Source organism: Mizuhopecten yessoensis, unplaced genomic scaffold (assembly GCF_002113885.1).
Source record: "Mizuhopecten yessoensis strain PY_sf001 unplaced genomic scaffold, ASM211388v2 scaffold9987, whole genome shotgun sequence".
NCBI classification, from domain to species: Eukaryota; Metazoa; Mollusca; class Bivalvia; order Pectinida; family Pectinidae; genus Mizuhopecten; species Mizuhopecten yessoensis.
In genome coordinates, this window is record NW_018408322.1 from 168,359 (window position 1) to 196,345 (window position 27,987).

The following is a 27,987-nucleotide window of genomic DNA, read 5'->3' on the forward strand; positions in this document are numbered from 1 at the left end:
AAAAAACAACCGGAAGTAGTACAGTAATATATTAAGCAAGAGGCTTAATTTTCCGGATTTTAAATAGATTAATTAGAAAAACGATCAGACACCCTTCCGGACTGTTTCACATTATGAAGAAAACGTAATATAAAATTATTTAGATGTATTCCAACGAATATGACATAAAACGTACATTTCATAATATCAACAACATCAAAATTGACACAAAGAATCTTGAATTGACATTAAAGTACAGAAAAAAAGCCGTTAGTTTTCTTCAGTGGAGCGTTACACTATCGTACAAAACTTACCGGAATACATTTTAGAAAAAAATATCCACAGCATACCTTCCAAATACACAGACATATCAGTGACACATCGTGAACACACTTCAAAATCATATTGATCGGTAGAACCAGAGGAGTCCATCTCTGGCGGCCACACGTATACATGTACGCGAGCCTATAGTCAAAAAATGTTTATTACTTGGAAATGGTTGAGATCCCCACGGTATAACCATATATACAATTGTGGAGTATAAAGAGAAGCATGCACATTTGCTTCCAGGATGGCCTTGTGGTCTGCCCCACCCTTGGAGACTTAACCCCTTGGTCATAACTTCGAAATGGTTAAGACCCCCACCCCAAAACTATATATAAAATTGTTGGGCATAAAGAGACGAATGCAGTCATGATATTAAAATTGACCCCAGGGTCTGCCCCACCCTTGCAGACTTAACCCCTGGGTCATAACTTTACAAACTGGACAAAAAGAGACGAATGCAGTCATGATATTAAAATTGATCCTTGGGTCTGGCCACAACCCTAGGGATCTAGTTTCTGAATCACAGCTCGGAAACAGTTGAGATCCCCACCCCATAACCATACATTAAATTGCTGGGCATGAAAAATCTAATACAGACATACTACAAGAATTGGCATTGGGGTCTGGCATATTCCCTTGGATCTCATTTGGAGAATATTTTGCCACGATTGCTTAGATATCCAGGTGAACGATACAGGCCCTCTAGGCCTCTTGTTATTACTTTCGCCAAGGGTGAATAATACATTATTCATATTTGTGTATATAAATTTCGTAAACTAAGATCACTGATTACACGTTGTTATTTTGACAAGTGATGGCAAAGCGTTTGGAAGTGCCACTTTCGGGCGAGGGACCGGACGCATCTGGCTTGATGACGTAGCGTGTGGCGGTGCTGCGATTGATTTAGACGCATGCGCTCACGCAGGCTGGGGCACTCATAATTGTAACCACGGAGAGGACGCAGGAGTCTGGTGTGTAAGAGGTACGTTTCAGCGGTGCTTCTGCGTCTGTGGTTATTAGTGTCTGTTCCTTCGCGTCTGAGGTAAGTGTTACCCTGGTAAAATATTAGCGACTCTCGTGGGGAGAATACCTAAATAGCTCGCACGGCAGTTGTAAGACTTACAAGCGAATTCGTGGAATATATATCCCCGCTTGCAGGAGATATTGTAGGTAAACATTATTGAGGCTAGGACTGGAAGAAAAAAAGCCTTATACCACATTAATTATCCGTAAATATGCACAAATCACTTCGGTTGGCAAACTTAGCATGAGTTGGATGTGCATACGGAATTTGGTTATATATATGTATGTAACACGAAACCCAAAGAGTGCCCGAGATGGGTTGAAAGACAGAGGAATACAAACATTGTTATCAAGTTTGAAGGAATTTGTCTGATATTTGCTGGAGTTATTAAGCGGAAGCTGCAGATAATGACGTTTCTTGTTAATTAAGGGGCCATTACTCCGCCAAATGGAGTCCGATTAAAATGGTAATCGAGCTTGGCCGAGCCCTTCATGCATTTAACCCTGTTACCACGTTTGAAGAAAATCGGTTATCATTTGTTGCAGTTATTGCACGAAAACGAAGCGTGACAGACAGACAGACAGACTGACTGACGGACAAACCCAAATTAATATCCACCGTTTCGGTGAAAGCGGGGGATAATAAGTAAAGGTTCTGGGTTCTTTGCCTAGCGGGGTCATGGAATAAAATATGACCTGTGTAAGGTTGACGCCGACGTAAGGACCAAGAAAATACTGACAAAAATACTCATCCTGAACTTTCTCTCACAAGCATCGCTGTTACCCCTGGAAACACTCGAGACTAGGTATTTTCTTGGAGGGGGAGGATGTGTCACACTGGTTAATACTAGCTTCTTTCTACTGACTTTCGGTTAGGGAGATATTCTTTTTAGCTTCAACGTTGGAGTGTCAGACTAGCAAGTCAGAGATCCCGTGTTTGATCCCTAGGGGAACAATTGAAATAACGTTACTCTCTGTGACATACGTATCATCAGTGCCATTGCGTCTGTGGTAAGTATCAGTACCATTGCGTCTGTTGTTAGTATCATCAGTATCATTACGTCTGTGGTAAGTATCATCAGTACCATTAAATCTGTGGTAAGAATGATCAGTACCACCGCGTCTGATGTAAATATGATCAGTACTACTGCATCTGAGGTTAGTATGATCAGGGCCCACTTGAATAAAACATCTCAAAGTTAAGGAAAATCTCAAGCATTGTATTGTCTATGGGAAATTTTAGACGTGAGGTAAGTATCATTGCAGTTCTGGTAATTATAAGAACATTTGCGTCTGTGGTAAGTATCATCAGTATCACTGCGTCTGTGGTAAGTTTCATCAGTATCACTGCGTCTGTGGTAAGTATCATCAGTACCACTACGTCTGTGGTAAGTATCATCAGTATCACTAGGTCTGTGGTAAGTTTCATCAGTATCACTGCGTCTGTGGTAAGTATCATCAGTACCACTGCGTCTGTGGTAAGTATAATTATTTCTGCGAATGAGGAGAGTAGACCAGAGGAGAACATTCACCTGCACCATACTAGAATGGTTGAAAATGTGAGGAAGACGAAGATTTTTAAGATATACACAGAAGTTGAACCTTCCGTGGATAAGAAAAGATGTCTAGAGCGATAATTTATAACTTTAACGAACATCAGTTTTCATACATTATTACAGTATTAAAATATGATACAGTTCGACCTATTTCGTTCTAAATGGTCTTTAAAATATGAAGTTAAATATGAAATTGCAATATAATGTTTCAAAACCATCTTTTCTTATTATTATTTTAAGCACATTTTCCTCTATTTGTATGCTCTATTTCTTACGTCTTTGTCTATCAAGTTGAAAAACTAACATAAAGTTTAGGCATACGATTAAAACAACTATTCAAAATTTCCTCGTTGCAGATGGTGACGTCATGTTAGTAAATGGCAACAACGTGAATACGGGTCGGGTCGAGGTATACCATAGCGGGAGTTTTGGAACAATATGTGACGACTCCTTCGACCATAAAGACGCCGACGTCATCTGTAAAATGCTTGGATTTCCGTAAGAACAGAACATTAAAGCATTCAGGTTGTTTTGGGGTTTTTTCATCGGGATATGAAATAAAAAAAAATGCAAACTGTATGAAAATATCAAAAAAATCTACCTCAATATTTATGATTTAATTCAATTTATTGTTTTTGTAGTTCGAAATGCTATGTCTAATTAGCTTTATTATATAAAGTAAAACCTAGCTATACTGCCACCACTTGTTCAGAGAAATTTTGACGTTATAGAGGGGTTTGGCCTTGATTGGAGGGAAATGTACAATATAATTCTTATGGAAAACAAGAAAAGGGGACATTGAAATATGCTGTTGACGGTTAACAAAATGGCAAATGAAACAAGGGTCATTATATCGAGGTTTTATGATATGCATGAATCGAACAGGGAATTCAAAAACAGTTAAGCTTGGAACATCATGCACCTTCCGCGTCAAAAGAACGTCAAACTAAGGTGTTCAGAGTAATCGTACACGTTTGCGGGATTTACCAACCCCTAAAACGTGTAAAATTCATCAATCGGATGGCATTTTTACGGAAAGTTGTTCTGAACCCCTAAAACGTGTAAAATTCATCAATCGGATGGCATTTCATCGGATGGCATTTTTACCGAAAGTTGTTCTGAACCCCTATAACGTGTAAAATTCATCAATCGGATGGCAATTTTTACCGAAAGTTGTTCTGAACCCCTATAACGTGTAAAATTCATCAATCCGATGACATTTTTACCGAAAGTTGTTCTGAACCCCTAAAAACGTTTAAAATTCATCAATCGGATGGCATTTTTACCGAAAGTTGCTCTGAACCCCTAAAACGTGTAAAATTCATCAATCGGATGGGATTTTTACCGAAAGTTGTTCTGAACCCCTATAACGTGTAAAATTCATCAATCAGATGGCATTTTTACCGAAAGTTGTTCTGAACCCATAAAACGTGTAAAATTCATCAATCGGATGGGATTTTTACCGAAAGTTGTTCTGAACCCCTAAAAACGTGTAAAATTCATCAATCGGATGGGATTTTTACCGAAAGTTGTTCTGAACCCCTATAGTGTGTAAAATTCATCAATCGGATGGCATTTTAACGAAAGCTTGTCTGAACCCCTATAACGTGTAAAATTCATCAATCCGGTCGCATTTTTACCGAAAGTTGTTCTGAACCCATAAAACGTGTAAAATTCATCAATCGGATGGGATTTTTACCGAAAGTTGTTCTGAACCCCTATAACGTGTACAATTCATCAATCGGATGGCATTTTTACCGAAAGTTGTTCTGAGCCCCTAAAACGTGTAAAATTCATCAATCGGATGGGATTTTTACCGAAAGTTGTTCTGAACCCCTATAACGTGGAAAATTCATCAATCGGATGGCAATTTTTACCGAAAGTTGTTCTGAACCCCTATAGCGGGTAAAATTCATCAATCGGATGGCATTTTTAACGAAAGTTGTTCTGAACCCCTATAACGTGGAAAATTCATCAATCGGATGGCAATTTTTACCGAAAGTTGTTCTGAACTCCTATAACGTGTAAAATTCATCAATCCGATGACATTTTTACCGAAAGTTGTTCTGAACCCCTATAGTGTGTAAAATTCATCAATCGGATGGCATTTTATAGAAAGTTGTTCTGAACCCCTAAAACGTGTAAAATTCATCATTCGAATGACATTTTTACCGAAAGTTGTTCTGAACCCCTATAGTGTGTAAAATTCATCAATCGGATGGCATTTTAACGAAAGCTTGTCTGAACCCCTATAACGTGTAAAATTCATCAATCAGATGGCATTTTTACCGAAAGTTGTTCTGAGCCCCTAAAACGTGTAAAATTCATCAATCCGGTGGCATTTTTACCGAAAGTTGTTCTGAACCCATAAAAAGTGTAAAATTCATCAAGCGGATGGCATTTTTACCGAAAGTTGTTCTGAAACCCTAAAACGTGTAAAATTTATCAATCCGATGGCATTTTTACCGAAAGTTGTTCTGAACCCATAAAACGTGTAAAATTCATCAATCGGATGACAATTTTTACCGAAAGTTGTTCTGAACCCCTAAAAACGTTTAAAATTCATCAATCGGATGGCATTTTTACCGAAAGTCGTTCTGAACCCCTAAAACGTGTAAAATTCCTCAATCGGATGGCATTTTTACCGAAAGTCGTTATGAACCACTAAAACGTGTAAAATTCATCATTCGAATGTCATTTTTACCGAAAGTTGTTCTGAATCCCTATAACGTGTAAAATTCATCAATCGGATGACAATTTTTACCGAAAGTTGTTCTGAACCCCTAAAAACGTGTAAAATTCATCAATCGGATGGGATTTTTACCGAAAGTTGTTCTGAACCCCTAAAAACGTGTAAAATTCATCAATCGGATGGGATTTTTACCGAAAGTTGTTCTGAACCCCTAAAAACGTTTAAAATTCATCAATCGGATGGCATTTTTACCGAAAGTTGCTCTGAACCCCTAAAACGTGTAAAATTCATCAATCCGAGGGCATTTTTACCGCAAGTTGTTCTGAACCCCTAAAACGTGTAAAATTTATCAATCCGATGGCATTTTTACAGAAAGTTGTTCTGAACCCCTATAACGTGTACAATTCATCAATCGGATGGCATTTTTACCGAAAGTTGCTCTGAACCCCTAAAACGTGTAAAATTCATCAATCGGATGGCATTTTAACGAAAGTTGTTCTGAACCCCTATAACGTGTAAAATTCATCAATCGGATGGCATTTTTACCGAAAGTTGTTCTGAACCCCTAAAACGTGCAATATTACTCTGAACACCTTAGTTACGGTACAGAATTTAGTACCGATGTAACAAATCCCCGGGTCACTGTTGTCAAAGGTACTTCTGATTGTGGTTGGATGTCAGAAACAGTTCGAAGTAAGATTATAAAGTATTGAAGGGGCTGCGGTGGTCGAATAGTTAAAGGGTCTGATATTCTGCTACCAGTAGCAATCAACGACTGGGTCGTGGGTTCAAGGCCCACGTGGGGCAGTTGCCAGGTACTGGCCGTCTGTCGGTGGTTTTTTCTCCGGGTACTCCCGATCCTTGTTTGACCATAGTTGTTAACAGAACGTAAAACCCAAACAAACAACGTATTGAAAACAGTAGAAGATTTACAATTCACACGACCTTATTATTAAAGATTCTTTGTATTTCAAACACAAAAAAATCAATCTATCTATTTCCATAAGTATTGATTACATGAGCTGTAAATCTTTTATTTGACGCAATGTTTTCCAGATCTGGCGGCGTAGCACATGGGGTCGCTAAATATGGCCAGGGACAAGGACAGATCTGGCTGGACAATCTTAGTTGTGACAAGACGGACACTCGGCTCGATCAGTGTGATCCCAATTGGGGTACCCACAACTGTGTCCATAACGAGGACGCGGGAGTCTTTTGCTACCGAGGTGAGCATTAACAATACCAAGGTGAGCATTAACAATACCAAGGTGAGCATTAACAATACCAAGGTGAGCATTAACAATACTAAGGGAGCGGGGATTTTATGTGACAAAGGTTAAGCTNGGGGAGGGGGGGGGATGTTATTTTGCAACGAAGGTTAGTTTTGACAATCGCGATATTGCAGAGATCTCCTGTTACCAATATAAGTGCTAATGATATCGAAGTCGTGGGAGTTTTGCGCTAATAAAGTATACGAAAATGGTCCACTTCGGTGTTCTTAACCATTGTAAAGTAAGACGCCGCTTTTTTCCCATTGCTGATGTCATCCAGCGCACCACTTCAATCCTCATCGCCAATGTCACTTAAATCTTCATTGTCGATGTTAGATAGCGTACCTCTTAAATCCTCATTGATTGCCGATATCACATATCGTACCTTTTTAATCTTCATTGTCGATGTCACATAGCGTACCTCTTTAATCTTCATTGCCGATGTCACAAAGCGTACCTCTTTAATCTTCATTGCCGATATCACATAGCGTACCTCTTTAATCTTCATTGCCGATGTCACATAGCGTACCACTCTAATCTTCATTGCCGATGTCACATAGCGTACCACTCTAATCTTCATTGCCGATGTCACATAGCGTACCACTCTAATCTTCATTGCCGATGTCACATAGCGTACCACTCTAATCTTCATTGCCGATGTCACATAGCGTACCACTCTAATCTTCATTGCCGATGTCACATAGCGTACCACTCTAATCTTCATTGCCGATGTCACATAGCGTACCACTCTAATCTTCATTGCCGATGTCACATAGCGTACCACTCTAATCTTCATTGCCGATGTCACATAGCGTACCACTCTAATCTTCATTGCCGATGTCACATAGCGTACCTCTTTTAATCTTCATTGCCGATGTCACATAGCGTACCACTTTATTCTTCATTGCCGATGTCACATAGCGTACCACTTTAATCTTCATTGCCGTTGTCACATGGCGTACCTCTTAAATCTTCATTGCCGATGTCACAAAGCGTACCTCTTTTAATCTTCATTGTCGATGTCACATAGCGTACCACTGTAATCTTCATTGCCAATGTCACATAGCGTACTACTTTAATCTTCATTTCCGATGTCACATAGCGTACCTCTTTTGTCTTCATTGCCGATGTTACATAGCGTACCACTTCAAACTTCATTGCTGATGCCACTTAGCGTACCACTTAAGTCTCTATTGCCGATGTCACTTAGCTTAGCGCTTCAATCTCTATTCCTGATTTACATTGTCATTATCGCATTATTAATGACTGCAATTAGCATCGCATTGTCACGAAGCATGTCACTTTCATCCTTTCTGCCAATATTTTTGTTGCATACCAGAGCTGCCCTGCAAGTTCGGGGGGAAATAGGAACCTGCTGCATGTCGTAAAAGGCGACTAATGTGGGCCCCTTAAGCTTGCACGGCGTGTTTTTAAGGGGACATTAAACAAACCAAAACTTATCTGCAGCCCTGACTGCAACATAAGGGATATTTATATTTTCTCTCTACTTCCTAACCAAACTTTACGCACTGTCCAAACCAAGACATACCAAAGTATTAAAAAATGGTAGTTGTTATTCCATGCTTAATTGCGCAGCCTTAGGGTAATGGCAACAACTGGTTCATCCGTTTTCAGTATAAAGTAACTCGGCGAAATACTGTTATGGGTGGGTGCTTATAGCATGGCATTACCGAGAGGTAGCACTCTAATGTTGGCATCAGAACCGCGCTATCGCAAGGAGGCAAATACACCGACATACCTCCTCAATCAGACATACACACATGTACGCACACATTACACCCGGCTGTTTATAGTAAACAAAAGCAAAAATAAACACAAAAAAAGGAATTCCGGATCCGTCTTTATGGTCAAAGTCACAGAGTGTAACACTTTGAATCTCGATGTGATTGCCACAATTACAGGTCAACCACGGATAAAATGCTCTTGTTTATTTAACAGCCCCACAACGTAAGGTATTTTTGAATTAACAGGTATTGGATTGGAATTTGCAACATCGGAAGATATATAGTATATTGTGATTTACATTCAAAACCCACGCCAGATTTCTCTATCGTCCGTTGGTGTATTTAGTACATAAAAACTGTACGTATTTTAGGTATACAGCTTGTGTTACTCTAGAGCTTTTATATTTTTGTATGACAGGTTCCTGGACAACAACACCGTGTACTGTAACGTGTGGGGGCGGAACAATCCAGAGGTTAATAACCTGCTCAGGAGACGGATGTACTCCGAGAACTGAATTATTGCCCTGTGGAACTATGACATGTCCCGGTAAGTTTATATACAGACACTTAATGCATGGTTGAAGGAGTACGGTGAGGAATATCATTTTTGTTTGTTTACATACATATAGGCAAGGTATTACACTACTTAAACCGGAAATGCATTTAAATTTATAACTTGGTAGCGTTCTGTTCCAAAGATGGCTGCAATCTGAAAAACTTGATCACTTGAAAGATTAAGTTGTTGCTAGGAATCGGGATCTTATAACTTATGTAGATTAGATAAGGCTGTCAGAGTTATTTCCCTTCCCTTAAAGCTTTCCACAGGCCTGGCTTGTTTCATACAGTTGGTTCATAAAATAAAATACTATTACAATGGGGCCTGGTACGGGTAAAAATACGCAATTGCTGAATTAACTCACATGTCTTCAATTTTCCTCACCCGATCTCCCTCAAACCAGCATTGAGCGCCTGTAAGGTAATAAAACCAGTGAAATGTGAAGAGGCCTCTCTTTCGTTTCGGGGTTGTCTTCCTTGACACCTTCTTACCAGCACGGGATGGCATGCTACCTTACAGAGACTACGACAGCGGTTCTTCATGCTGACACCGTATTTACATGGCCTTAGATGTAAAGGTCATACTGTTTCCTGAGTATACGATTGTATCCAAAACTGTCACCGCCCATGAGGATGCCACAATACTGCAAAAGGATTTACATAAGCTTGCAGTTTGGGAAAAAAAGGTGGAAAATGGAATTTCAACCATATTTCCGTATTATTAGAAAATCTAACAAGACCTTTGGCTTCATTCGGCGTAACCTCTCAAAATTAACTCTAAACCCATAAAGGAACAAGCTAACAAATCTCTAGTGCGTCCTACTTTGGAATATGCTTGTACCTGGTGGGACTCATACCAACAAGGTGACATACATACATTGGACATGATACAGCGTGGGGCTGCGCGGCTTGTCACTAACAGATACCATAACACATCCAGTGTTAGTGACATGCTCGACGACCTAAACTGGCCCAGCCTCGCTGATAGGCGTAAGGATGCCAGTCTACCCATGATATTTAAAATCATTTCTAATACTGTAGCAATTACAAAAGATACGTACCTAACAGAACAGTTGCGACAGACACGACACTCTCACTCTTTCTCCTATCTCACTCCACATTGTAGAACAAACTCCCGCAAATACTCTTTTTTCCCAGACCTGTCCCCGACTGGAACAACCTCCAACCAGACCTGGTCTCATCTGTAACTTTGGAAACCTTTAAAATTCGTCTCTCCTCTCTACACAATTAGCTCTGTTCTCACTCTCTTTTCCTGTACATAAACACAACCAAGACTTCGATATGATCTTCAATATGATCAAGTTGGTCGATTACGAGGTAGAATTAGAAGTAGAAGCACACAAACAGCCGTCCATAGACAGAGGCTGACTGAAACAGTATGGAAGCAACTGTCCTCTATATACGTTTTACAATTCAATTTGTTGTTTTATGCACACATATATATATATATATCATACGTATATATCAACCAAGCCTGCCACCCAACCTGAAAACCCATGTAAGGGATACAGGAGGTGTACCAGCCCAATGCTTCAGGTTTACCTTGCTTGGATTTCTAAACATTGAGTATAAACACGATCTTCATACATTCAGGAGTTATCCCTATACAAGCTATTATTTCCCTTATATTACAATGAATTATGCTGAATTTAAACGGTCCGTTCCTGAGCTGACCAAAAGCTAGAATGCCTAACAAACTTACCCCTTCGCGCCTTACGCTTTCGAAACAATTTCATTGGTCGACTATAAACCGCACGTGCTTCTCAACCTATACGATTGCCACGTACCTACAGGACAAATATTTCCCGCTATTCTACGAACCGCGGGAAATTTAAAATTTCGCTAAACTACGTTTTACAAACGAAAAACACGTGTTAGTAGCATATAAAAAAAAGTTTGTGAAAACACGTAACATTGTTTTTTATGTGAGGTCACAAGAATGAAGCAAGCGTGCGTAGTTAAAGTCGGGACTACTCAGCTGCCCAGAAACGGTCTAATAGTGCTACATTGACATCCGACCATGACATCTCCGTCTCGGAAAGAGACACAAAAACTCTTGTCTGTTGTCCCAAAAATATCAACAGTAACCCGTCAAAGTTTACCCTAAATTATCTCGTCAAATATGCAATCGACGTCAGGAATGCTTACTTACTTAAGCTTTGAAGATTGCCTTTTTAACATTAAAATGTAGGCTCGGATCACAGATTAGACTTGGAAACGGAGTTTTAACTGAGAAACGGACACCACTAGTGGGAACAGATACCCTAAAGAAATGAATGAAAATTTCATCAACACCAAGTGTGATACAGAACTAAGCCAGATTATTAACTTTCTTTCTAGAGCGGATTTAAATATTCTAAAAACCTTCTTTACCAGCAGACCTGGCATAATCAATCGATGCACACCAATACCAGACATCAGTGATCACCACCGCATACATTGAGGCCTTCAAAAAGACCTTGACAACATGCAGCAGTGGGAGAACAGATCCGGACAAATGTGAGGTATTACGAGTCACCAACAGAAAGAAGCCCCTAGTGCCTGGGAATAAACATCAGTGACAACAGCAGCTGGTCCAATCACATAGGAACACTTGCAAAGAAGGCAAACAACATCAATGCATTCTTAAGAAGGAGCATCAGCACCTGTCCAACTAAGATCAAAAAGCAGTGCTACAGAACACCGGTCATGCCTATCGTGGAATATGCGAGCGTGGTATGGGATCCAAAGTTACAAAAGGACGTCAGAGATATTTAGATGGTGCAGAAAAGGGCAGCACACTTCGTCATTGGAGACTACAGAACAAACAGCAGCGTCACGGACCACGTAAGAAGAACGGAGAAAGCGGGCAATGGTCATCATGCTTTACCGCGTCATCAATGGGTAGTGGCAAAACCACCTCAACCACATCTCATCTCAAGAGGGTCAACCATTACAACAAGAGGACATAGCCTTCACTTCCACCTGTCATTCTCCAGGTTACAAAGCCACCAGCAGTCCACCTTCCCCTCTGTCATTTTCCAGGTTACAAACCCACCAGCAGTCCACCTTCCCCTCTGTCATTCTCCAGGTTACAAAGCCACCAGCAGTCCACCTTCCCCTCTGTCATTCTCCAGGTTACAAAGCCACCAGCAGTCCACCTTCCCCTCTGTCATTTTCCAGGATACAAAGCCACCAGCAGTCCACCTTCCCCTCTGTCATTTTCCAGGATACAAAGCCACCAGCAGTCCACCTTCCCCTCTGTCATTTTCCAGGATACAAAGCCACCAGCAGTCCACCTTCCCCTCTGTCATTTTCCAGGATACAAAGCCACCAGCAGTCCACCTTCCCCTCTGTCATTTTCCAGGATACAAAGCCACCAGCAGTCCACCTTCCCCTCTGTCATTTTCCAGGATACAAAGCCACCAGCAGTCCACCTTCCCCTCTGTCATTTTCCAGGATACAAAGCCACCAGCAGTCCACCTTCCCCTCTGTCATTTTCCAGGATACAAAGCCACCAGCAGTCCACCTTCCCCTCTGTCATTTTCCAGGATACAAAGCCACCAGCAGTCCACCTTCCCCTCTGTCATTTTCCAGGATACAAAGCCACCAGCAGTCCACCTTCCCCTCTGTCATTTTCCAGGATACAAAGCCACCAGCAGTCCACCTTCCCCTCTGTCATTTTCCAGGATACAAAGCCACCAGCAGTCCACCTTCCCCTCTGTCATTTTCCAGGATACAAAGCCACCAGCAGTCCACCTTCCCCTCTGTCATTTTCCAGGATACAAAGCCACCAGCAGTCCACCTTCCCCTCTGTCATTTTCCAGGATACAAAGCCACCAGCAGTCCACCTTCCCCTCTGTCATTTTCCAGGATACAAAGCCACCAGCAGTCCACCTTCCCCTCTGTCATTTTCCAGGATACAAAGCCACCAGCAGTCCACCTTCCCCTCTGTCATTTTCCAGGATACAAAGCCACCAGCAGTCCACCTTCCCCTCTGTCATTTTCCAGGATACAAAGCCACCAGCAGTCCACCTTCCCCTCTGTCATTTTCCAGGATACAAAGCCACCAGCAGTCCACCTTCCCCTCTGTCATTTTCCAGGATACAAACCCACCAGCAGTCCACCTTCCCCTCTGTCATTTTCCAGGATACAAAGCCACCAGCAGTCCACCTTCCCCTCTGTCATTTTCCAGGATACAAAGCCACCAGCAGTCCACCTTCCCCTCTGTCATTTTCCAGGATACAAAGCCACCAGCAGTCCACCTTCCCCTCTGTCATTTTCCAGGATACAAAGCCACCAGCAGTCCACCTTCCCCTCTGTCATTTTCCAGGATACAAAGCCACCAGCAGTCCACCTTCCCCTCTGCCATTCTCCAGGTTACAAAGCCACCAGCAGTCCACCTTCCCCTCTGTCATTCTCCAGGTTACAAAGCCACCAGCAGTCCACCTTCCCTCTGCTATTCGCCTGTGGAATGGCTCTTTTCGATTAATTAAATAAAGAGAGTTGCAATAGAGGAACTATTTTGTTTTGTTTCGAAGGGGAAACGTGGCGGGGTCTAGCTATCTAAGCAGCTGTTTCCATCTTCAACCTAATGTATTGTCACTTTCACTTTCGAATTCAATTACAATTAAAAGGACTAACGTCTCTGTTTATGGATAATTTGTGAAGATCCTTTAACTTATCTTTGTTTATGAGAAAATCAATCAAGAAGAGTATGCCGTAAATTACACGTGAACGCTTTGCGTTGATGCAATTAACAGTGTGCTCTGCTTGATTTATTACTTCATAACCTGACCAAAAACAGAAAGCTTTTCCTTTACTTAAGTCGGGACAAAAAATATCAAAACTGTCCTGATGAAGCTGATCTACTCTATCAGTTGATGGACAATGGTCACCGTGGAACGATTGGACGTCGTGCTCGGTCTCCTGTGGGAATGGAACTAGGACGAGATCTCGCCAATGTAACAATCCGGCGCCTGCGCACAACGGCCGTACTTGTCTTGGAGATCAGAACGACTCGGAAGCATGTAGTCCTGGAATCATGTGTCCAAGTATATACATTCTTTTTGGTTTATTTCTCCCTTTTTATACGCCCGTTGACGGGAGTATTATGGTATGGCGTCGTCAATTCGGCGTAAACTTTTGTTTGTCCGGCAATCTCCTCCTATATTTTTTAACCGATCTCTTTGAAACTTGGTATGCATTATCATCATGATATGAAGTTGTGTCTCCCTTAAAAGAATTTTGATTCAACGATTTTTGCAAAAGTTATTTCCCTTTGTTCATTTCAGTATTTGAGATTTTCTCCTACGTTTTTTATAGCATGTCAGCTAACCTCTCTTAGAATGATGCAGATATTATTTCAATGTAAGAAAATATATAACACTTTATGGCATTCGACGGGTGAATACTGTTCCGCCCCGCCGCACTCTTATTTTTGTTTTCTAAAGGTTTTGACATAAAATGGGTTGACAACAACGATAGTGCTAAGCATAACAACACAGTCACATAGATCGTCTGTGTAATGCAGGGTTCATGGCGGTATATCACGAAGGAAAACGTAAGATAGATCACATTAACACCTGTGCTGTTGTGGATAATCTGTTGAACTTTCCATACGTTCACTACCTTACATCGTAAGCTGGTTAAGACATAATTTGTAATTCTAGACCGCTTGATTTTGAAGTTGATGGACAATGGGGATTGTGGAACAGTTGGACATCGTGCTCAGTCTCGTGTGAGAATGGAACTAGGACGAGAACTCGTCGATGTAACAATCCGGCGCCTGCGTACAACGGTCGTCCATGTTCTGGAGATGAACGGGAGTCGGAGGGGTGTTCACCAGGAATCATGTGTCCAAGTATTTACTCTCTTTCTGATAAAGTTTTCATGGTTATCTTTTTTTAGCCCATCATCATCTGATGGTGGGCTATTCAAATCACCCTGCGTCTGTGGTCCGTCGTCCGTCGTCCGTGCGTAAACAATTCTTGTTATCGGTATTCCTCAAGAAGTGCCAGAGGGATTTTTCTCAAATTTTAAATGCAGGTTCCCCTTGGTCCTGAGACTGATCGGATAAACAACATGGCCGACAGGCAGCCGTCTTGGATTTTGATAGTGTGGGTTTGTTACCGCTATTTCTCCGGAAGACCTAGAGGGATCTTTCTTAAATATGTAGGGTCCCCTTGGTCTTAGCTGTGCAGGGCAACTTTTGAGACTGATTGGATAAACAACATGGCCGACAGGTAGCTATCTTTGATTTTGATATTGAAGGTATGTTATTGCTTTTCTCGGGAAGTATCAGAGGGATCTTTCTCAAATTTTATATGTAGGTCCCCTTGGTCCTGAGCTGTGCAGGGCAACTTTTGAGACTGATCGAATAAACAACATGGCCGACAGGCAGCCATCTTTGATTTTGATAGTGAAAGTTTGTTATCGCTAATTCACGGGAAGTATCAGAGGAATCTTTCTCAAATTTTATATGTAGGTTCCCCTTGGTCCTGAGCTGTGCAGGGCAATTTTTGAGACTGATCGGATAAACAACATGGCCGACAGGCAGCCATCTTTGATTTTGATAGTGAAAGTTTGTTATCGCTATTTCTCAAGAAGTACCAGAGGGATCTTTCTCAAATTGTATATGTAGGTTCCCCTTGGTCCTTAGCTGTACAAGGCAGTGTATGACCTGGTCAGGCAGTGCAAAGCTGTGAGACTGATCGGATAAACAACATGGCCGACAGGTAGCCATCTTGGATTTTGATAGTGTGGGTTTGTTAACGCTATTTCTCCGGAAGAACTAGAGGGATCTTTTTTAAATTTTATATGTAGGTTTCCCTCGGTCCTAGCTGTGCAGGGCAATTTTAGAGACTGATCGGATGATCAACATGGCCGACAGGCAGCCATCCTTGATTTTGATAGTGAAGGTTTGTTATCGCTATTTCTCGGGAAGTACGGGAGGGATCTTTCTCAAATTTTAAATGTAGGTTCCCCTTGATCCCTCGTTGTGTATGTTATATTTTGAGACTGATCATAAAATCAAAATGAATTAAAAGAAGAACTAAACAGATCATTCTCATATTGCAATGATCGATTCTATTTCTTTCACATTAAGTACTGTACTAGTAAATATGTGAAATGACAAACTCACTTTGAAGGTTGGCTTTCATACACATCAGTATTAAGTTTAGATCAGAAGTAACCTCAAGGTGCATTTACTGTTAACATGACTCGATCAAACAGATAAGAGGAAAGAAGAGAAAAGATCGAACTGACAAAGAACTAATGAAGATGGTAAAAGGTGGGCGTCAAGATCCCTCTGGGATCTCTTGTTTCTAAATGGATACAAACAGTCCTGAAAACTTTTATTTTAAGTCCATATGCGTTGGTATTGTTTAATAGATGTGTTCAATATTCTTCCATTAACCAGAGCCAGCATTATTGAAGACTACGTATTACAAGTTACATTTCATTGTAGTGGGTTTTTTTAAGTATCCCTTTTAAAGCCGGTAGATGTACCACTCGGTCAAAACAAAATTGGCAGCAGTATTGTGTATTCATTCTCTCGCACGATTTTTATTTGAACATATTTTACTGTCTTAAAATAGAGTAGTGTGCTTCCATCGGGGATCGAAACCGCTATTCCAGACTTTCTAGTCGGACGTTCAACCACCAAGCTAAAGGGAAATTCCCTCTAACCCGAAGCTAGAAGGCGATCGTAATCCTATCTACAATTAAAATCTGCCATACTAATACCCTGTTTTTTAACGTGTTCGCCCTCGAACACAAAAACAACCCAGGTTCTAGCTCCCTGTTACCACAAGAAGGGCCAGGTAACAGGAAAAAGAGTAGTGTGGCTCCATCGGGGATCGAACCCGCGATCCCAGACTTCCACGTTGGACGCTCTAACACTGAGCTAAAGGGAAATTCCCTATAGCGCGAAGCTAGATTATAATCATTATAATTAAATGCTGAACGGCCCATCAACACATGATAGGTCATTAGGGCCAACAAATGGTCGAAAAACCCCAGATGCAAAATTTAAATTATAAAACAAACTGAAAGGTTAAAAGACAGACGTCAATTTGATGGTTGAAAGTTGCTATGATGACCGTAACCCTATATACAATTAAAAGCTGCAGTAGTACAGTAGTGTTTGTAACCCGTATTAATCTTTGTACGGAGGTAATTAGACAAATATGCTGATGAGAGCATATATAAATATCGACTGTATAGACCACAATATCTAAACCAGCAAAATATGAAATATTGAATGGAGTACTATATCACCCGGTATGTGTAATTCCCCGCTGTTTGCTCTTAAAGTTGATGGACGATGGGGACAGTGGAACGATTGGTCGTTCTGCTCAGTATCGTGTGAGAATGGAACTAGAACGAGATCTCGCCAATGTGACAATCCGGCGCCTGCGCACAACGGGCTTTTTTGTCCTGGAGATGAACGCGAGCTGGACGGATGTAGTTCAGGAACCATGTGTCCAAGTATATACTTTTTATTTGATAATGTCTTCTGGGCTATCTTCAAATCGATCCAAATGGTTCTTGATTGTATTTTTTCATTCGAAGCCGACATGGGTCAGGATAAAATAAATCGATTCTTTGAAGTTCCTCAATTGATCTAAGACGTCATAATTGAAGAATAGTCATTTCAACCTACACAGCGTGAACATTTCTTTGTTTGTGTATATACTGCCAATGCTAATATACAGAGGTGTCTATTAGGTATTTGATTTTCAGTCATCATTTCTAATAATAATATCATTTATGTTAGACCAGTTTTATTTATTAAAGAGGTCAGCTGGATAGATTAGCTGATGTAATAGCCAACAATCATTGACTGTTAGTGTATATAGATCACCATACAACAATCAGCTATACTATCCAGAACTCATTTGATGTTGATTTTTTTAATATGATTAAAGTTTAGCCGATAGCTAGTAATTCCCCACTATATCCTCTTGAAGTTGATGGACAATGGGGAGTGTGGAACGATTGGATGCCTTGCTCGGTCTCGTGTGATATTGGAACTAGAACGAGATCTCGCCAATGTAACAATCCGGCGCCTGCGCACAATGGCCGTACTTGTCTGGGAGAACAGAACGACTCGGAAGCATGTAGTCCTGGAATCATGTGTCCAAGTATATACTTTCGTTATGATACATTTATTCCGACAACTTCTCTTTGATGGATCGAAACTATAATCTAGCTGTTATAGTTGAAAAAATACTCTCTTCAAACTATTCTATTCTACAATTTTTGGGTTGTGTTGGATTGGCTTCTTTTAATAACATATCTGATATAAATATAAAAAAAAACTGTTTTCGATTAGCATGGAAACTTTTAATATTTACGCATCCATCTCTCCAGGACCAATTTCAAAGCGTCAGTTAGACATCTATACAAGGATTAAATGAATATATCACAATTCCTCAATCAGCCAATAGCTGAGAATACCGGCACTTGTATAATATCGAATAATAGTAAATTGTGTTACAGTTAATCCGACTGCTGATAATATGTCAATGTTATCATGTGAAGCTATTGGAGAATTGGGACTGTAGAGCGAGTGGTTGTCATATTCAGTCACGTGTGAGAATGGCACTAGAACGAGATCTCCCCACGTCAATGTATTAATCCGGCTCCTGCGCACAACGGTCGTACTTGTCTTGGAGAGTATGTAATCAGGGAGGGGTGTACTTCTGAAATCATAGGTTAAAGTATATAAAACATTTTATATTCTTTTTGAGACCTGAACGGTTTTGAAAACCTTTAATTTCAATTTGAAAGTCATTCAGATTTCTACATTTTCGTTTTAACGTTTACCAATTTTACTTTGACGCTATTATTATTTCTGAGTCGAGTTTTTCTTTTATAAAATATACTACTAGAAATACTATGCAGTGTTGTAGATAACCATGGTTATCTAATTTATTACTCATACTTCTTATGCTAGTCCTTAATACTTAATCTACAGAGTCAGCTGAACTGGTATATCAGTATCAGCACGAGATACTGACGAGTCAGTCGATTTCACTTTGCGAAATTTAGGGTTACCTTTAAATATTCTTCAATTACTCAAGAATTATCAGTAAAATCTAATGATTTTTTTTTATTGATTTTTTTATACTTATTTAAATATAAAAATGCTGTATATAGCATTCAAATACAGAACATTAAATATCCCTTCAGTATAGTAGAAAGGTTTAGCCGATAGTTCATAGTATGCCGTCGTTTCCTCTTTAAGTTGATGGGGAATGGGGGCAGTGGAAGTTGATGGGGAATGGGGGCAGTGGAGCAGTTGATGGGGAATGGGGGCAGTGGAGCAGTTGGATTCCGTGCTTAGTCACGTGTGAGAATGGAACTAAAAATGAGATTTCGTCAATGCAACAATCCGGCGCCTGCGCACAATGGTCGTGATTGTCCTGGTGATCGTTACGACTTGGAGGAGTGTACTACTGGAATCAAGTGTCCAAGTATATTAACTCTCTAAAAATTTGCCTTGTTTCAGTTGACCAAAAACGGTTTTACAAACATTTCATTTTAATTTTAGAGCGTCGACAGTATCAGGTCTATTGATCAACATTTTCCATTTACATGTTGACGGTACAGTTAAGGAATACTCACTTAATTAAGGTTGCTTGGTATACATTTACAGGTGTCTGAGTTCGTGGTTTTCTTCTATGAAATAAACTGCAAGAGTAAGTTAGCATCGATGTAATTGATTTATGAGTCACCACTGTATCAATCCTTGATACTTTAATCTACAGAGATAAAACTTATGACTTAAGTTAGCTGCGTCCAATATTTTTCGAAAAATATCGATCTCTTCTTTTTCCCCTCTCTTACCTACAATTCTTTCTTGTCGTATGAATATCTAAGTAGCTCTAACATTGCGAGATATGTATTGTAATCAATACATTTTTGTCGAAGAGGACTTTAATAAGTTGGCAAAACGTGTGTCCAATTCGTTTGCAACATCTGTTATTTGCAATAAAATGTGTTTAAATAAAATAAGCTGATATATAAGACTTGTTGTCAACAGTATAGATTCCGTACCCCTACTGCGAAACCCTAATAACTGCAAGCATTTGATGGTGTTGTTAAATGTTAAAAACAAAATAGCAAAATTAAGCCGAAACCTGACAATTCGACACTCTCTGCTATTGAAGCTGATGGACAATGGGGAGTGTGGAACGGTTGGACGTTATGCTCTGTCTCGTGTGAGATATGAACTAGGACGATATCTCGCCAATGTAACAATCCTGCGCCTGCGCATTACAGCCGTGCCTGTCGTGGAGATCAAAAAGACTCGGAAGCTTGTAGTCCTGGACGCATGTGTCCAAGTACCTATACTTTCTGTCTGAATCTGTTTTGCTGATAATATTCTCCTTGAATCGAACCAAACGGATTTAAAAACCATTATTTAAAGTAGACAGGCATTGATACCTTCAGATGTATTCCTTGCCTTTTTTGCATTACATTTAAGGGATGTTTTTGAAGAAATACCAAGTCAGTTTTAAGCTATTTCGTGTACACTATTCCGGCTTTTCAGTTCGAAAACAATCTTTCATCCGTTACTATCGATGCATTTTATTTTAAGACATCTTTTCGAACGACCAATACCTCTAATGGATAAAGCCCTTTACATTATTAAACAGGGGTACGTTGGGTGGCTAAGGTTGTGAAATAACCAAAATGGACGACTGCATAGATTATTATACCTCTGTCAACCAACAAATAACCTTCTATGATACCGATAGTTAGTAATACAGCTCCATTTACTCTTGAAGTTGATGGGCAATGGGGATTGTGGAATGGTTGGACATCGTGCTCTGTCTCGTGTGAGAATGGAACTAGGACGAGATCTCGACAATGTAACAATCCTGCGCCTGCGCACAACGGTCGTGATTGTCCTGGAGTTCAGAACGACTCGGAGGAATGTAGTCCTGGAATAATGTGTCCAAGTACTGTATATACTTTCTGTCCGTTGCTTTCCCCCAATGTTTTATTATAGGCTTACGTTTTTGTAAACCTTTAAATCTAGAATATATCGAGCTTACCGCATTTCTTCATCGATAGTCATCCAATGTATTTAGACGATATAATTGAGTACTAATTGCATCATATGTAATTAATGGCTTACATATTTTTGATTCTGAGTTGGAGTCCTCCTATAAAGTTTATTGGAGTGAAAGTTGGCCGTGTTATTGATAAGCATTGGTGAATTTGATTTACAGGTCACTGTATCTCAATAGGAATATCGCTTATTTTAGTAATTAATTACATAATTCGGGATGACAACCCAGCTGATGGAATAATCAAGATGGTCGACTGTATATATCACCATATTACAATCAGCAAACGTAATCCAAATTACCTGTGGTCTTTGATAATGTCGAAAATGTTTTAATATTATAAAAGTAAATCCGAGAGCTGGTACGTCCTTAAATGACCTTAGCTGTTGATATGACGTTAAACCTTGATAACCAACCAACCAACCGATAGCTGATAATGCCCCACTATTTACTCTTGAAGTTGATGGACGATGGGGACAGTGGAACGGTTGGACGTCGTGCTCGGTCTCGTGTGAGATTGGAACTAGGACGAGATCTCGCCAATGTAACAAACCTGCGCCTGCGTACAACGGCCGTGCCTGTCGTGGAGATCAAAACGACTCGGAAGCTTGTAGTCCTGGACGCATGTGTCCAAGTACCTATACTTTCTGTCTGAATCTGTTTTGCTGATAGTGTTCTCCTTGAATCGAACCAAACGGATTTAAAAACCATTATTTAAAGTAGACCGGCATTGATACCTGCAGTGTATTCCTTGCCTTTTTTGCATTACATTTAAGGGATGTTTTTGAAGAAATACCAAGTCAGTTATAAGCTATTTCGTGTACACTATTCCGGCTTTTCAGTTCGAAAACAATCTTTCATCAGTTACTATCGATGCATTTTATTTTTAGACATCCTTTCGAACGACCAATACCTCTAATGGATAAAGCCCTTTACATTATTAAACAGGGGTACGTTGGGTGGCTAAGGTTGTGAAATAACCAAAATGGACGACTGCATAGATTATTATACCTCTGTCAACCAACAAATAACCTTCTATGATACCGATAGTTAGTAATACAGCTCCATTTACTCTTGAAGTTGATGGGCAATGGGGATTGTGGAATGGTTGGACATCGTGCTCTGTCTCGTGTGAGAATGGAACTAGGACGAGATCTCGACAATGTAACAATCCTGCGCCTGCGCACAACGGTCGTGATTGTCCTGGAGTTCAGAACGACTCGGAGGAATGTAGTCCTGGAATAATGTGTCCAAGTACTGTATATACTTTCTGTCCGTTACTTTCCCCCAATGTTTTATCATAGGCTTACGTTTTTGTAAACGCTTTAAGCTAGAATATATCGCGATCAACGCATTTCTTCATCGATATTGATCCAATGCGCTTAGACGGTATAACTGAGTTTTCCTATTAAGTTTATTGGAAGTGAAAGTTAGCAGTGTTATTGATAAGCGTTGGTGCATTTGATTTACAAATCACCATCTCTCATTAGGAATATCGCTTATTTTAGTAATTAATTTACAACAGACAGGATGACAACTTAGATGATGGAATAACTAGATTGCATTCAGCAAGCGTAATCCAAATTACGTGTGGTCTTTGATAATGTCGAAAATGTTTTAATATCATAAAAGTAAATCGGGTTGCTGTTCTGAAATGACATTAACTGTTAATATGACATTCAATCTTGATAAGCAACCAACCGATAGCTGGTAATTCCTCACTGTTTACTCTTGAAGTTGATGGACTATGGTCACCGTGGAACGATTGGACGTCGTGCTCAGTCTCGTGTGAGATTGGAACTAGAACGAGATCTCGCCAATGTAGCAATCCCGCACCTGCGCACAATGGTCGTACTTGTCCTGGAGATCAGAACGACTCTGAAGCATGTAGTCCTGGAATCATATGTCCTAGTATATACTTTATTTCTTGTATTCCTGTCTTGACTTCTCCTCTATGAATGGATTTGATAAAAATACATGAGTCTAAGTATTAATGTTTTTTCCTCTGAAAATCTTTTTGCATTTTTTCCCCTTTGAATGGATCAAATATTTTATTGCAAGTTAGCATGCGTTGTTATTCTGAAATTGATTATTCCAATTCACGAAGGCGGTAGATTTGGAAAAAAAATACTCAATGCATACTTAACTGCAAACGCCTTCCCAGTGATGCGTGAACGATGTTTTTCTCCAATAAAAGATTTCGATTACCATGCAAGCAGATGTTTTTACGACACAATCTTTTCGATGCTATTTTGCTTCTAAATAATCTACAGAGGTCAGTTATGCATTCGCAGCTGGCCAGGATATTAACAAATGGATACGCCATCATGCTTCAATTAGCAGCAAAAAAGCCCGCGTAATATCCTTCGAAAAAGTGATTCATTATTATTAAATTAAAGCAATTGGCAATTTTTTGGACACTGTTTACTCTTTAAGTTGATGGACAATGGAGTTCTTGGAACGGTTGGTCGTCATGCTCAGCCTCGTGTGAAAATGGCACTAGAACGAGGTCTCGTCAATGCAACAATCCTGCGCCTGCGCACAACGGTCACACTTGTCCCGGGAACGAGCACGACTTAGAAGGATGTACTGCGGGAATTATGTGCCCAAGTATATACATTATTCTTCAATCTTGATATCATTTCTTTCATGTTTTCCTGGAAATATCTTCAAGTTAAAACAAATGTATACGTGTATGTTATCTTTACCAATTTTCACTCTAATACTCTAAGAAAAGGCTTCATATACGTTTGATAACTTGAGTCCAATCCCAATGTATAATAGATGCAATAAAACTATATTAAAATTTAAAAAAACCCACTAAGACTGAAGGAGGCATATATTATGACTAATCACACTCTTCACCGTCCCATTGAAGATTCAACCGAGTTCAGTCTCGTGCATCCTCTAACCAATCGGATATCATCATGAAGGTTATCTGCGATCAACATGAAAACACGCTATTATGAATTTCTACTCTCATGAGAAAATACCTGTCCCGTTACGGAGAGTTCGGCTTGGTATCAAAAGCAAAGGCCGATTGTTCAGTATGGATAACGACTACGTTTATCTAGAGGAAACCGTCATATTTGAACATTACAGGCTTTCGATGAACTTGAACACCCCTGGAATTGTGTTGATTTTCAAAACTCTTTGAGCTGTAAGCCGTTAAAATGTAATACCCCATCGTTTATTCTTTTAAGTTGACGGACAATGGGGATTGTGGAATGGTTGGACGTCATGTTCTGTCTCGTGCGAGAATGGAACAAGAACAAGATCTCGTCAATGCAACAGTCCTGCGCCTGCGCACAACGGTGGTGCTTGTCTTGGAGATCAGAACGAATCGGAAGCATGTAGTCCTGGAATCATGTGTCCAAGTATATGGATTTTTTCATTCATTTTCAAATATCCAAAAGTTGTAGAAAAAGTCATTTTCATTTCTAGTCAAGTGCTCAAGTACAATCTACTTATTTCAGTAAAAGAAATTACTTTCTGTACATCGTTAACGATTAAAGAATAGTGTGCAGCTCATTATCCTGAAGTTTCTCTCTTAATAGATCTAAAATGTTGTCCATCATCTTCAACTTCCGGTATGTTTTCATCTCTCGAAGCGCTAGTCACACTTACTGAAAAAAATGCAGATTTCCTATATTTCCTTCCGAATAGTTAAACATGCTCTTTTTATACCAAACTGACTGTATCTGATTCTATTCATTTCTTCCCTTTATTTTCCAAGTTGACGGACATTGGGGACTGTGGGATGACTGGTCGTCGTGCTCAGTCTCGTGCGAGAATGGAACTCGGACGAGATATCGTCAATGCAACAATCCTGCGCCTGCGCACAACGGTCGTTCTTGTTTTGGAGATCAAGACGAATCGGAAAGATGTATTTCCGGAATCATGTGTCCAAGTAAATAATATACAAGTATTTGAAACAGAATATTTGATTTTTACAAGAAACCCCAACGTTTTTTTTTTATCCCGAAATGCATTGTGAAAGCGAGTGAACAGGTATTTTTTTGTGGAAATACATGTAATTAACAGTCTGTGAAAAAAAGTATATCATTGATATAAATAAACATATGTATAAACCTTAACAAAGACGTATGATATCACATCCATGCATACTGTCTAGACTAATATTAAAGTTCTATGAATAAACCAAAAACTGTTGCTTTGTACCGTCTATAACTGCTGACGGTCCACAGGTATTTTTGGTCACGTGATGTCCCGAGTGAGCTGACCGGTGTTTGTGTGGTGGTAACTTTTTCTCTAAATACGGATATTAATGGAATGTTTTCTAAATTCTGAAGGCAAGTAAGTGTGCATGGGGAACTTTGTGATGTAAACGAACCAAACAGTATTGTGCAAGTCATTCGCTAGCTTGACTATTGACAAAATTTGTGTACCTGAGTATAAGGCGACCTGTTTCTAAATATAGCAACGCCATTAACGAGTATTGAACAGTGCACGCACATACCTTTATCGATACGGAAAGGCCATGGGTATACAATGAACGTGTCGAAGGACAATACATGTTTACTATAACCCCAGAGCAGGCCTGAGCTTTCGCAACCCCAATAAGCGAACATTTGAAAGACAAGCGGAAACAAATGTCCAGTCCGCGTCCCGACTTGGGATCGTCTGGCAATTATGAATCGCTGTTTTCGCCGGAATTCATGCATGATTTCGCCCAGATGCTGACCCCAACCATAGCAACAGTGGTCTCTAATTTAATTGAACAGTCGCTTACTCACACCATCCAGCCCCTCATACAAAGTGCTGTGAATACTTCCATTCACAGGGCTCCTTCGTGTCTATGTTCGGGCTAACATCAAATCTTATCCGATTTACATTCGGGTCCATTAATGCCCCTTCACATTTGCATTTATTTTACACACAATAGCTTTTGTTTTCTGTCATGATACAAGTACATGCAATTGTGTCCATTCGTATATATAAACGCTTTTACATACATGTGGTCACTCATGTTACATTTTTGTATCTACATTCGTGTCGGCTTTCACGTATGATAGTTTGAGTTGATGCTCATCCATGATTTCATTGCTGTACATATTTGTTTTCATTTTTTTCTTCTCATCATTTTTGTTTCAATATATATGCCCATATGTGTTTACACTAATGTTAAAATTAACGTCATCTGTCTGACTTATACAGGATTTCCATAACATGTGATACGACTGGTAATTTTTCCAGCGTCATATTTCAGCGTCGTAATGATCACCCGCAAACACATTACTACAATGTCATTATTGTTTTTTCGATGTTGTGTAACTGTGTCAAATGTGTTTTTATTTTTCCCTACCTCTTGTCTTTTATTCCCAATTCTTTGTCCACCTCGCTCTTACCTCTTAGTTATCCTGGTTCTCTGACAGTCGTACATGTAACAATAACAGAACTATCCGTTAGCAGTCTCCATGTCCCTACTTCGTACTTTTTCTATCCCCTATGACAGGGTGCTCATTATCCACATGGAGATGTGCTATCGGACTATATTACTCTAAAGAAACCCATTTAAACAATACGTACAGATTCAACAACAACACTTAATACTATTACGATATTTTTAAGCTGCATTTTATATATTTGCTTATTGCAGTTGTTCTCCTTCTATTTCTATAGACATATAGCAACCCAAACAACATCGCCCTTGTCTTGATCTTTATCTTACATTTGTCAGGGGACATACACACAAATCCAGGACCAGCAGACAGTTTTTCTTTATCTAACGACTCCGACTCCGACAATATATCCTTTTCTGTTTCTGACGAAGACTCACTAAAAATCATGCACTTGAATATTCGTAGCGTTAGAAATAAAATCGTTTTTCTTGAGAGTTTTACCGATGACGTAGACATATTGTGCCTAACAGAAACACATCTCGATCCTTCTATCCCTGATTCTGACTTTCTGCTTACTAACTCCTCAACAATATTTAGAAAAGACAGGAACGCTTTTGGTGGCGGTGTTATGATTTTTGCAACTTAAGACCTACTTCCTAAACGCAGACTTGATATTGAATCACCGAATGACGAAATAATTTGGATTGAATTTTGTACTGATAATAATAAATATCTTCTATGTTAGCATTCTAACACAGCAATATAATCTAACTAACCTGATTACCAGTCCAACTAGAGTTACAAATACTACACAATCCGTTATAGACCCGTTTTACATCAGTGATACTATATCCTCCAAATCATCCATTGTTGTACCAGTTTTAGAAGCTATAAGTGACCACAGAGCTATAATTGTGTCATTGTCGTCATGTCTACCAAAACCAAAGTCGTTTAAAAGGAAATATAGTTATACAACAGAGCAGATATCTTAAATCTTAAAACAGAGGTAGGACAGGTAGATTGGATAGATTTGTTTTCTCATGCGGATAATGTAAACGAAAAATGTAAACTGTTCACTGACAAAATAATTTCTATTTTAGAAAAGACATATTCCTTAAAAAATATGTTACTGTAAATAAAAACGACAAACCATGGATGAACGGAGATATAAAAAGGAAATTAAACGTAGAAACAGGTTAAGGAAACATTTTATCAGAGTTAAAACCCCATTGTCTGAAGCTAAATTTAAACGTGCACGAAATAAAGTAAATAATATGCTGAAACATGCAAGAGCAGTTTTTTTTTTTACAAATGTAGATGGACTTATCAATGATATTTCAGCTAATCCCAAAGCATACTGGAAACTAATGCGTATGCTTTTAAAAGGTAA

The 27,987-nt window shown here is 39.7% G+C and overlaps 1 protein-coding gene across 12 annotated transcripts in view; it reads left to right on the top strand.

The window, feature by feature from the left end:
• The window catches only part of LOC110459210 (SCO-spondin-like), a 60,325-nt gene that overhangs the window by 24,143 nt on the left and 8,195 nt on the right, over nucleotides 1–27,987 (top strand). For 3 of the 12 annotated variants that reach the window (XM_021511349.1, XM_021511351.1, XM_021511350.1), the window contains exons 4-18: nucleotides 1,119–1,288; nucleotides 3,242–3,383; nucleotides 6,634–6,803; nucleotides 9,012–9,140; nucleotides 14,029–14,202; nucleotides 14,838–15,011; nucleotides 17,468–17,641; nucleotides 18,124–18,297; nucleotides 20,950–21,123; nucleotides 21,695–21,868; nucleotides 22,315–22,488; nucleotides 22,972–23,145; nucleotides 23,671–23,844; nucleotides 24,438–24,611; nucleotides 24,971–25,144. In XM_021511349.1, coding sequence (XP_021367024.1) covers nucleotides 1,119–1,288; nucleotides 3,242–3,383; nucleotides 6,634–6,803; nucleotides 9,012–9,140; nucleotides 14,029–14,202; nucleotides 14,838–15,011; nucleotides 17,468–17,641; nucleotides 18,124–18,297; nucleotides 20,950–21,123; nucleotides 21,695–21,868; nucleotides 22,315–22,488; nucleotides 22,972–23,145; nucleotides 23,671–23,844; nucleotides 24,438–24,611; nucleotides 24,971–25,144 — 2,525 coding nt within the window. The remainder of the gene's footprint in view (nucleotides 1–1,118; nucleotides 1,289–3,241; nucleotides 3,384–6,633; nucleotides 6,804–9,011; nucleotides 9,141–14,028; nucleotides 14,203–14,837; nucleotides 15,012–17,467; nucleotides 17,642–18,123; nucleotides 18,298–20,949; nucleotides 21,124–21,694; nucleotides 21,869–22,314; nucleotides 22,489–22,971; nucleotides 23,146–23,670; nucleotides 23,845–24,437; nucleotides 24,612–24,970; nucleotides 25,145–27,987) is intronic. The other 9 variants (XM_021511354.1, XM_021511353.1, XM_021511352.1 and 6 more) reach the window with 9 other exon arrangements.